General features: G+C 31.0%; 1 protein-coding gene across 1 annotated transcript; it reads right to left on the minus strand.

The window, feature by feature from the left end:
• Positions 1 to 7,536: 7,536 nt before the first annotated feature.
• LOC113727259 (cytochrome P450 87A3-like) lies at positions 7,537 to 10,620 on the minus strand. The gene is made up of 9 exons (XM_027251297.2): positions 10,357 to 10,620; positions 9,767 to 10,091; positions 9,508 to 9,657; positions 9,080 to 9,328; positions 8,795 to 8,884; positions 8,620 to 8,698; positions 8,258 to 8,364; positions 8,005 to 8,132; positions 7,537 to 7,831 (listed from the first exon to the last, which is right to left on the minus strand). The coding sequence occupies exons 1-9, from the start codon at positions 10,551 to 10,553 to the stop codon at positions 7,738 to 7,740; spliced, it is 1,419 nt and encodes a 472-aa protein (XP_027107098.1). The 5' UTR covers positions 10,554 to 10,620; the 3' UTR covers positions 7,537 to 7,737.
• Positions 10,621 to 12,677: the final 2,057 nt, after the last annotated feature.

Consider the following 12,677-nt stretch of genomic DNA (forward strand, 5'->3'; position numbering starts at 1 on the left):
TTAGAAAATGGATTTATTTTTATTTTATTCGATAAATAAATTTAGTTATGAAAAAATGGGTACTCTGTTCTTATAATGGAGGAAAACCATAAAGAGCTGGCCTTTTATTAGAAAATGAATTTATTTTTATTTTATTCGATAAATAAATTTATTTATGAGAAAATAGGTACTCTGTTCTTATAATGGAGGAAAACCATAAAGAGCTGGTCTTTTATTAGAAATGAATTTATTTTTATTTTATTCGATAAATAAATTTAGTTATAAAAAAATGGGTACCCTGTTCTAATAATGGAGAAAAATCATAAAGAGTTGGTCTTTTATGGGAAAGTGATACTTTACACAAAGTGACCGCAATTTGGTTTATGAAATAATCCCAAATAAAAATTTAGAATGAATTTATTTGTTTTGAAAGTTGTATAACGGTCGTTAAAACTCCAGAGATTGACAAACAAATTTTGGGGTTCCATAAAGGCAGAGCGAAGAAGGAGAAGAATTGAGCTTTTTGTCCGTTGCAATTGTTCCGTTAAAAATGGCACTATTCGATTTTACCCATTTTTTGTTGGGTAAAATCGTTGGTTCTAACGATCAATTCTTCATTTCCCGTCAATTGTCCTTAATTGGCCAAAATTACGAAACTTTGAGGATGAAAAGTGCATTTTTTTCTATAAAATATTTAATCAAATGTTATTTCTTGTCTTAATTTTTGTTATGACTATATTACATATTTATTAAATAGACATACCTTTATAATTAAAGTTAATATTTGATATTTTAGGATGCCATATATTTAAATAGATGAAAATTATTTTGAATATAACATATTAAAATAATTTTATTTGTCAATCATTTTGGCCCCCCCTCCAATGAAAAAATCTTGATTTCGTCACTGCTTAGGAAGAAATTGGGGTCTATTGCTAATAAAAGATTGTGAAAATTTACCTTATATCCTAATTATTTGAAAAAATCTAATGAACAAATTTTGCAAAAAAAAAAAAACCTTGTTTCTTACCAACAAATTAAGTAACTAATAAAATCACCTGTAATGTTGTTTTAACATATTTAATTTATGTTAAATACAAATTTTACCTGTTTCTCTTTCGTAAAAATATAAGTATAACACCTTTTCAATTTTAGTTACAAACATTTATTTATTTTACATAAATATAGTGATTCAGAATAAAATACCCATAAATAGCTAGTATTTTGTTAATGTAATGCAAAAAATTCATAAAGAGCTGGTATGTTATGGGCAAAAACTTTTTTACTTTCACATATTTAAAAATTGTTAAATACAAAATTTACTAGTTTCCTTTTTGTAAAAATATTAGTGTAACACTTTTTCAATTTTAGTTACAAACATTTATGTATTTTACATAAATGTAATGATTCAGAGTTAAATGTCCATAAATAGCTAGTATTTTGTTGATGTAATGCAAAAAAAATTATAAAGAGCAAGTATGTTATGGGCAATTTATTTTTTACTTTCAAAATCAGTTTATGCTAAATACAGGACAATCAGTTTACCTTTCACAAAAATATTAGTGTAACAGTTTTTCAATTTTAGTTATAAACATTTATTTATTTTACATAATTGTAATTATTCAGAGTAAAATGCCCATAAATAGATAGTATTTTGTTGATGTAATACCCATAATCGGGAGAATTAATTGGAATCCATTATTCCTCAGTCTTGGACGCTTTATGTAAAGTAGAGATATTTGTATTCAATTAAATATGAAACATGCAATAATCTGTCTTCCCATGAACCCAGTTAGAAAAATGAGAAACCAAAAGAAAAATAACTCAAATTTATTAAAAGTCCAAAAAGAATTTAGTACTTCAGCTCTAGAAATCCTCCAAATGACTATATATTAGAACAGCGATAATCAAAATAGATTACATAATTAAAAAACTTAATGTTTCAAACATTTATTTTCTTAAGTTTCACTTTTTAAAGGCTCTCAACTCGTTATTCAATAATGTCCATATGTTGCTTCAAAACCAAGCATGGCTGTGTTTAGTACTGCTTACGCTTCCTCTTCGGTGTTTTATTTCTAGACCCATTATATATATGTTAATTCCGTGACACCCCAATACATTTTCAGCTTCTGCCATACACAACATTTCCAAACCGGCCCGTGCCTGTTATAGGTCACCATTTGCTTTTGTAAACATATTCCTTTCATCATCCGTACATGTCAGTTTCTTTGACATATTCTTTACCTTTCCACGTGCCTGCTTCTTTGCCATATAATTTACTTTCCACACCTGTCTTTGAAATATGTGAATACACTACAGAATTTACCATATATATATATATCTAGATTAAGCAGACTTTCTAGAGAAGTCCGTGCAATCATTTTCAACAAATTTAGAAATGTTTAATATAAAAGTCTTCTTTCGTCAGCCTTCCTAAACAGACGCCTAAGACTAGTCGTTGGAAAGGTGTGACAAACCTGCCAATCCCTTCCTGCCATGTTGCTGTCTTCCTTCAAATCATATAATACAAATGTGAACATCACGTAGTGGTGCTGCCTGTACCTTTGGCAGTTTACTCCAAAGTCGCTTTGATAAGATTTACGAATGCACGGGCCTGCTTTTTTTTATTTTCCTTATCTTTATAAAAGCAGTCATAATTAATAGATAGCTGTGTTTGAATATAAAATTATTTTGAAATATTATTTGACTTGCGCTATGAATACGTTTTTTAATTATTTTTTTTATATTTTTAATTATTTATATATTTATATATATATACTTCATTCATCTCAATTATTTAATCATGTTCGGAGAATCCAATATTTTAAAAATAGTAGTTTAATTGTGATGTTTGTACTCTTCTTTTTAATTTTATCAGACAAATTTAAATTTTAAATCTATATGTGTATGTATTGTAGAATGGGTTTTTAGGAGAGACTCTTCCAATGGCTTCCAAACTTTCCATTCTTTTTTCTAGATTTTTGTATTTATTTTAATATATAAAAAGTAGTGGGTTATAACCAATCCTATCACCAGACAAATTTAAAATTTAAAACTTTTCCACTATCTACTTCATAAATCGTTTATAGTTTGTTATTTATACTTTAAATCCTTTTTACTCCTTAATTAAAGACAAATGCTCATTTGTATGTTATTTGAATACAATTTTACATTTTTATAATTAAGAAATATTTATCACTAAACTAATCCTATAACCACCCCTACAAATGAGCTTTGCAAATTACAATCATGTTTCAAAAAAATCACAAATGTGCAACTAAATGTAAAGTTGAGGAAGTAAAGTGCAACTAAATGTAACATTATAACCAACTCTATCACCAGTCAAATTTAAAATTTAAAACTTTCCCACTATCTACTTCACAAATGTGCAACTAATTGTAAAATTGAGAGGGTAAAGTGCAACTAAATGTAAAGTTAAGGGGCTTACTATATTAAACCCTAAAAAAAATCGCAAGAACGGAACCATTGATTTTTTTTTCCCTTTAGGATGGCTGGACATCCATGTGCAGTGACCAAAAAATTTTCCCTCTCTTAATGAACATAAGATGGCCAATTTATTTATATTTTCAAAATGAACATGGTTGTTTCAGATCCTAAAAAAAAAAAAAAAAAAGAAACAAACCCAGGTTCCTCCATTGTTATGATTTTTTCACCATTATTCTAAGAAATTTGTTGAGTTGAGTTTTTTAGGGCAAAGAATGAGACGTGTGACCAGTCCTTTTTTTTTTAATTTGCGTGACCAGCCTATTGTTGACAAAAGTTTAAATTTTTTAAAAAGTATATAAAAATTAGGGGAGATAATATTAGGAGTTTATAGTAAATTTACCATACTTCTGGTGTGGCTTTTGCCTGTCCAATACCATGAAATAATAGAATAAGCCATTATCAATTATTAAACGCTAAGTAGAATTCGGAAGCATACAGCATGATCAAGAAACAGCAGAACCAATTAGAACTAGATTTTGACCCCAAAAAAATTAGGACTAGATGCCACTGGCACGTTGCCGTAACTTGCAATACTCCATATTTCCCCCATGTTTTCCACTCCAGTTAAGAGTTCTCCAATTTAAGAAATGTTTGTCTCTTAACTAATCCTATAACCGCTCCTAAAAATCCTATAATCATGCTCACGTTTTCTCAACATTTCCCCCACTTTTTTACTCCAATTAAGGCTCCGTTTGATAACACTGAATCTGAATTCTGAATTCTGAATATGAAATAATTAATTTGCTGAATTTTAAGCACTGAAAAGAGATATATGAATGTCTGAATCTTAATGCTGAATCTATTTATACTGTTTGATAAATATTCATAACTTAATGCTTAATAAGCTAAATTGTACAATTTTGCCCTTCTATCTTTTAATCCAAAAAGGAAATAGAACTTATGATTTAATTAATTTAAAATTGTTAGGTATGAAAATGACAATGATTGTGAAGAGCAATGCATACAATAACAATGTTTCTTTGTGTGGGAAAAGGGTATGGTTTCATCGTTTTGAGAATGGGAAAACGAGCTTTTAATACTCCAAAAGCACGTTCAATTACATTTCTCAATCTTACATGTGCTTGGTTAAAACGTTCTCCTTTTGATCTTGGACGAGAAGCATTTCGAAAATCAGACAATCAATATCTAATATTTCGATATGGTATCATAAAGCCACGTGTGTGTGGATAAGCTACATCACATAAATAATATTTATCTACACAAAAAAAATATATATCAAAATATAAATGTTTGTGGATGAAAATTACTGCAAAAAAATACTATTGTTAAAAAAATTTTTGAATAGAGAATATCAGGTTGTTTTGTTTAATTAGATAAGGATTTTGAATAGGGAATATTATGTTGTTTAATTAGATAAGAATTTTGAATATAATTAATAAACAGGGATATATTTGGTAGATAAGATAAAGTAGTTGAAGTAAATCTCTTGATTCTTATCAAATTAAGCATTCAGCTACCATTCTTGTGCTGAAAAAAATACATACAAATTTAGCACCACTTAATAAGTTCAGCAGGTGAATTTTTATTTATCAAACACCCACAACATCTGAATGTTTGAATGAACTCAGTTTCAACACTTTTTTATGTTATCAAACAGGCACTAAGAGTCCTCCAATTTAAGAATTCCACTCTAATTAAAAGTTCTCCAAAACATAGTATTCTCATTCAACTTTCTTGCGTGCTCACTCCAATTAGAAGATCTTTCTTGCATTTTCCCCAAGAACTTATTACCTCCTTCAACTTTTTTATGGTATCCATCTTAGCCTTTAACCTAATATTACTATGGAACATGCCCGCCTACAAACATTTCAACGTCAACTAAATTTTAAACTCGCAAGATAACAAAGGAGAAGACATTTGTTTAGAAAATGAAACGTACATGTTTTATGGGCTATGCAAAAATTGTGGACAACTATGTGAAGGTCATTTTTTGAAAACAGTGTGTATGCATTGTAATGACGTGGTCGACACTGTTGTTAGATAATTAATTTCATGTATCTTTAATTTCAACATATTTTTTTGTATTGGATATAACATTTTATTTTTGAAACAGATATAATGTTAACATACAAATAAGATATTTCAGTGGTAACATGTATCTTAATCTACAAGACAGACATGTACGATTCGTATTTGGTTGTGATGTTTCTTATCTCAGAGAATTACAAAGGAATGTAGAATTTCTTGATATATATATTTATTTTTTATAATGCTATTTATATACTATGTAAAAAAATACATTAATTTTGAATTTCGTACGTACTTAATTCTCAGGAAAATGGTGATAGATTGTTCAACCAACGAATCAATTCATACAAAGATCGTGCATTTTCATTTGTAGTACGCACTCCACAAAATTCAACAGAATTAATTAAATCACAAATTTTCGCTTTTGTACTAAAAGTTGATTGGTGTGAAGAGTGTTCGCATTTTCATGCAAGATTATCAAATCGAATGCATAATATTTGTAAGTATTTCATTTTAACAACATTCAATTACATTCATTTTTATTCATATATTATTCATTTTCTAATATAAATTTTTATGATTTTTTCAGAATCCATCTTCTGAAAAAAGACAGTACTTGAATGATGCACATTCTATCATATTTCAAATTATTGTTAGACATCATATTTCAAATTATTGTTAGACAGATATTATATTTTAATTGTATTGGCACAAATTTTTAACCTTTTTTTATTCACCCTTTCATATTCATTTTTTTCAATAATGTCAGCACCGTGCATAGCACGGGTGTTCACACTAGTTTGAATAGTAACATGTACGTGATTAGAAAGAAAACTTATATTAAAAAGAAAGATTAAAATATGATAAATATTTGGAAATATTTTAAAATGATTGAACGGAAGGAGTATAAATTATACTCCCTCCGTCCCACTTTGATAGTCCTGTTTCTTTTTTCACACAGTTTAAGAAAAAGTAGTTAACTTTGTTGGAAAAGTAAATTTAGATTGCTATTTTCCTAAAATACCCTCACATTAAATAGAGTACAACTTTATGGAAACTTGAATTGATGGTAAAAAAATAATCAACTCTCATTAAATGGGGTAGGTTTATAGCAACAATAACTTGTATTGAATAAGGGTATTTTAGGAAAATGAAAATACAACTACATTCTTCAATTGGAAAGTGGACTGCAATTTGGGACAGACAAAAAAGGAAAACAGGACTATCAAAGTGGGACGGAGGGAGTATTACAAAAGCGATGCCATGTTATATCACATGATTGATTGTCTTAATGACGAAACGATACTTAAAAGAAATGTTGTTTTCGTAATTTGTCAGCCTTGATTAGAACAACTAAAGCGGCAAAATTTTAGTGCGGTAAATTATGACTATCCCCAGCGTCATGTCCATCAAAATCAGATTATGAGGTGTGGCCCAAGAGAATTTTTTTATTCTTTTATTTGTTCATATCAACTTGCCGGAATCCCGTACACCAGATTGGTTTGGAATTTGTGGGGAAAGAGAGAAGAAAAATCCACTCCGTCCCATTGATATCGCCATGCTTTCTTTGTTGGATTGTTCCAAATTATTTGTGATTTATATAAATTAGATGATATATTTCTATTTAATTTCTCCATTTACTCATTTACTCCTGAGACACTCCGTAAAAGTTCAATGCATGAATCTTTTTATGAGTTCACATACTATTATCAAGGAATCTTTTTTGTAATACGTAACAGTTATTAAATAATGAAGATCACAACAAATATTGATTTTCAACAAAAGTTTCAACAGTTATCTAAGATTTTCAACAAAACCCAGGGTTGAACAAATGTTATGGCCCCACAATTCTTTATGAGATAGACACTACACGTGAAGTTTCAAATTCTATTCATTATTAATAAAAATTGCAATTCTTGAAGTGCAACAAACTTTATAAGATGGAAGGAAGGAGTAATACTTACCGTGTATGTATATATATATATATATATATATATTGTTTCTTGGCTTGATTTGTCCTCGTACATAAGATCATTGTATTGATTTAGTGAAGAAAAACAATTAGTCGAAGCTCAAACTGCAACTATTATAAATTCTTCAACAATTACAATAGTGTCAAAATGATGTTTATTAGGACACTTACAATATTACAATGTAGTGAAACTCAGCTGGAAGGTAAAATTACAATATGATAGTAAATTACTGCATCATAAATACGCTTCTGAAAGTACAGGCTTTATTCGTACGCGCCCGGGTTAAAATCTATTTGTTCTCTGAAATCTCCATGTGCAATCCCTTGGGGTAACAAATACCAGTAGGTGTCCGGATTCTCTCTGCCCCGTTGGTAACTCTCCAGCTGAAAATTCAAATTAGACAAGCTTTTTGATCAGTTATCACTTCCTTCTTGCAATCATGCATATCAAAAAATCGAAGAAGTTAAGTGGACATCAATTTATAATATGTAGGAATTAGCTTCTTCTATATGTATTTAAGCGGAGATGGTGGGAATTGTGATTTGGAGATCCTTACGTGTATTTTGTGACCAAGTAATGCAGAAAAATTGACATCTGCACCTTGGCATAGTCAGCACCAACGCAAAGCCTCGTACCACCAGCAAATGCCATGAAATTTTTTGATCCCATGTGTAATTCTTTGCCCTTTTGATTGAAAAAACAGCAGAAAAACCCTGAATCATTTTTACTTGATTTTGTTTATCTTTTGGTTTGTAAGTTTATCTTTCTTGTGTGCATATATTACTCAAATATGTCGATGATCAAATTACCTCCCATCGCCATGGGTTAAATTCATGGGGGTTTTCATATACATTAGGATCCAAATGAACAGTTGATGGACAAACCATTACCGTCCAGCCAGCAGGAATTGTATACCCTGCAAATCATTCGCACTTATTAGTCAAAACTGGAAGTTATAATGGAGGAAAAGAGGAACCAAGGAAACAAATCATTTATTTTCTATATTTTTACTCCCATGAAAAAATGCCCAACCCAAGTAGTTACCAAAGAGAATTTTTCTTTCTTTTTTCTTTTTCCTTTTTTCTGCAGGAGAAAGGTATCACCGGTCCAAAATAAAGAAAGTGTGACAAATGATTTTCAAGAAGATGCCAAATGACATATTGAAGTATACCTTTTACTTCAACTTCCTTGACAACTTTGCGCAAAATCCCAGGAGTAATATTTGCAAGCCTAAGTGTTTCATTTATAACCTACAGTAGACAACAAAACATAAGATGTAAATGGTCTAGCTCACCATATGATTCAAATGATAGATACGATGAAATGTCTGGTTAATTGGAACGTACCATGTGTGTGAAAGTCATAGACTTGTACTCTTTCCAAGAAATAGCAGAACCTTCTGTTTCTCGCATTTGAAGAATATTTTCATGCTCTCTCTACAAAAACGATTGACTATTTAAGTATGAAATAATCTTACATATTCTGTTAGTGTAAACATCTAATCATAACAATGTATACTATCAGTATATATAGAATATTAATCATTTAAATATTGAACTTGCACAAGAATTGGAGAATTAAAGGGTAAATACAGATGACAACGGGAGAAATTGTTTCGGAAAGTCACGGACCTTTAGTTCAGCCATAACACGTGGATGGCCATCTAGATACCTCAAGGCCACAGTCAAAGCTGTTGAAGTCGTTTCATGGGCAGCAAATAGAAACAAAAATACCAGGTCCCTCGCAATTTCTTCATTCAAAATAGTGTCTTCTTTCTCTATTTGCTCAAGTAAATGGTCCACGAAGTCTTTCGAAGTGTCATTGCCCGAGCGCTTCTTCTCAAAGATGTCGTGGATGACCTTCATTGCTTTCTTACGTCCCTGGAAAATGAAAACCATATAGTTCGTTCAATCTGATACGGCATTTATGAAAGCATATATATTTTACTTAGTCATATATTTATAATGAATATGTTTTTTTCTTGTAGGTATAGTGAACATCGATCTTTCAATATAAAAAGAATTCCAAATGACGAACAACAACAATAACAATTGATTACTTGTAAGCAATCATGGAACGGTGTTCCAGGGATGTTGAGAGGAAATGAGATCAAGCCATCCATGAATGCCTTATAACTGTCTCTCAATTTTTGCTGATCCTTGCTTTCTTCATAGCCAAGCATCTTCTTGGCAGCATATTTAAATACCAACTGGAGAAAATGAGATTGTTCATTACTACTTTTCATGCAATGCTCTGTACGTACAGTCCGAATTCATCCTGATTAATATAATCAAATAGTAGGATGCTGATTAAATTACCTCTGATGTTCCATCTTTAGCATCTAATTTTCCAAGTTTACTCCAAGAACTTAGAGATTCTTGAGTGCTGGCATCCATTTCATATATTAGCTTCTCTCTTAAGGCTTCGGGGCTAACAAGCTTGAACGTTAAGCTCTTGAGGTACTTGTGGAAGCCTCCATGATGGGCAAGTACACTTTGTTTCCCAATTATCTGGAAGAGACTCTCAGTATACCAAATTTGGAAAGCATTACCTTCTTGCTGGAAGACGCGGAAGTTGAAGTCAGCATCAGTTGATACAACGACTGGCTGCCCAACTATACTCGTGCGAAAAATTGGTCCGTACCTGAAATTTCCCAAAGAGAAAAAAAAGGAAACAAAGGAAAGCTAGTTGAGATAAAATATTCTTAACTATTACTGCTGTCATATTATTAAAATATATATATGTGATAGAAGTGGTTAGATAACCAGTGGAGTATTGAGGTTGGCCTAATGATTAGGAGAGGGTATTAGAGTTTTCTCCACAATCTAGTTTAAGATTCGAATTTTGTAACGGATAGTTAGAAACGAGAAGAGCAAGGAGAAACAAAAAAAAAAAGGGTTAGACATACCTAGCCGCTCTTTTTTGTACGAATGGTGGAACATCATCCGATGCATAAGGGGTGAAGTACTCAATTGTTTCTCCTATAATTGGTAATCCCATCGAGCCTGGCGGTAATACGCCGTTACACTTGGGGTTTCTCCATCTGTATACCCAGTGGCTGAAAAGCACAATAATGAGAGCAATAATAGCACAAGCAAACAACATGGTCCCTGGTTCGTGTAATGGAAATGTAGGGAAAGGAGGAAGAGATTAGCTACAATTGATGTTGTTTGCTGTGAAGGAATCTTGGAAGTTGGAGCTGCTTAAATAGATGGAGAGCACAAGCTCTGACAAGGACCCGCTGTAAGAATGTTGGCGATAGACATATTACCTTTTCTTTTATGTTATTGCAACAATAAATATTTTCACCTGTAAAATTATAAAGAGTCAAAAGGAAAAATGGGTCAATGTAAAGACCAATAGCGCTTGGTCACGGCGGCTACAGAGGCCCACGAAAAAGTCTATCTTGTACAACGCCGGCTACAGATTGAAGCCACGTGCGAGGAAGATACCTTGTGATATTAGGAAAGCTCTGCCACTATTTTTGGTAATAACGATTTTTTTAAATCTCTTTTATCAACAATTGCAAATTGACTTTTGTTGAATTTGATAAACCTAATTCCAGAAGAATCCTCAAAAGCCGGCAACTCTTGAGGGTCTCCTAGGGACTTATCTACCCAACTAACCCAACCCCCAACCCCGATGGGGTTGCCGGCTTTTGAGGGTTCTTCTGGGATTAGGTTTATCAAATTCAACAAAAGTCAATTTGCAATTGTTGATAAAAGACAAACTGCTTTTGGAGGAATTTGGGGGTTATTACACTCTTAGTAGCAGGGTTCTCTCCAGGGTAGTGATTTTTTAAATCTCACTGCAGTGACTTTTGGCAACATGTTGTATACTTTTTACAAGTGAGGATACAGTGTCTTAGCGACCCTCAAAGCTCGTCCGGAACATGACGTTGTATCCTCACTTGTAGCCTAATTGAGTAATTACCTTCATAAATAAATCTTGTCTACAACTTTTTGTTCTACGACCTTACGGGAGGTATGTGGAATTAACCCAATTTTTTAGTTCGCCAAATTGTACTTTGGGATAATTTCGAAAACCTCTTTTGACGTTTCTAACAATTTCACTGAACTCTCATAAGGTTTGAAAAATTACACTTATCTTTTTTAATTTGATAGTTTTAGTAACGAAATCTTAAAATAATATTAATTTGGACAATTTTTTAAATGAATACCCAAAAAATGCCCTTGTGAAATGAGTCTTAATTTATTTTCATATACAATTATAAGATTATATAGTATAATTATAAGGAAAAATTGCCAAAATTTTCATGTCTATATCTACTGTTTGATAAACGACTATAATAATAATTTTATTACTATGATATGATATCTTTTACAGTATTTTATTATGAATTTAGATTTATAAGATAAAAAAGAAAATGTTGAAATAATTCATTTAGAATTTATAAATTTTTGGAGTAGTGGGATTATCATAATTTAGTAGTTCTTTTGGGCCATTTCTTTTTTATTTATTGTTAATTTTAATACTAAAAGAAAAAAAACAAAGATCAGCAAAAACATTGGATTACATATAAAATTAACTCGTCAAAAAAATCATTAGTTCGACATTTGATTATAATAGAAACCCAGATGCAATAGTGGTAGTTCTATAGAAAGAATGAAAAAATAATTTTAAAACTCATTCTAAGTATAAGCATACCAAATAAAAGAATTTTATTAAAATATTTAAGGATAAAATTATCATTTTAAATGAAAAGGGAGGTATGTGTAATTTTTTAAAGTTCAGGAGAATTCAGTGAAATTGTGGGAGGACAATGCCTGTTGGATTTTAATAATTTATATATATCTTTTTAATAATTTATATATTTTTTTTAATTTTGACAAAAAATATTTAATTCGTTGAATGTCAGAATCGGAGGGTAATGCCTATCGGATTTTAAACAAACAGCCGTGCCCCGACGTCGTTGTCGGAGTGAAAGAGGAGTTTGACTACAGTCTTGCAGAGGAGACCTGCAACTAGATATTTTCTTCCTCTGAAAAGTATTTTTTTGTGTATAATAAATCATTCTTAAAATTCTTCTGTCGCTGACTCGTGTTGTTGTTTCTTATTGACTTGTAGACTTGTAGTAGTAACAAAAAGTTGAATTGACATTAAAGTTAGGAACAAAAAGTTGCAGAGGTTTAATTACAAAGTAATTAATCAATTAAGCTGCAAGTGAGGATATATTTGAATGTGGATTAGCTGGAGGGAAAGCTCTCT

Source organism: Coffea arabica, chromosome 2c, assembly GCF_036785885.1.
Source record: "Coffea arabica cultivar ET-39 chromosome 2c, Coffea Arabica ET-39 HiFi, whole genome shotgun sequence".
Lineage (NCBI taxonomy): Eukaryota > Viridiplantae > Streptophyta > Magnoliopsida > Gentianales > Rubiaceae > Coffea > Coffea arabica.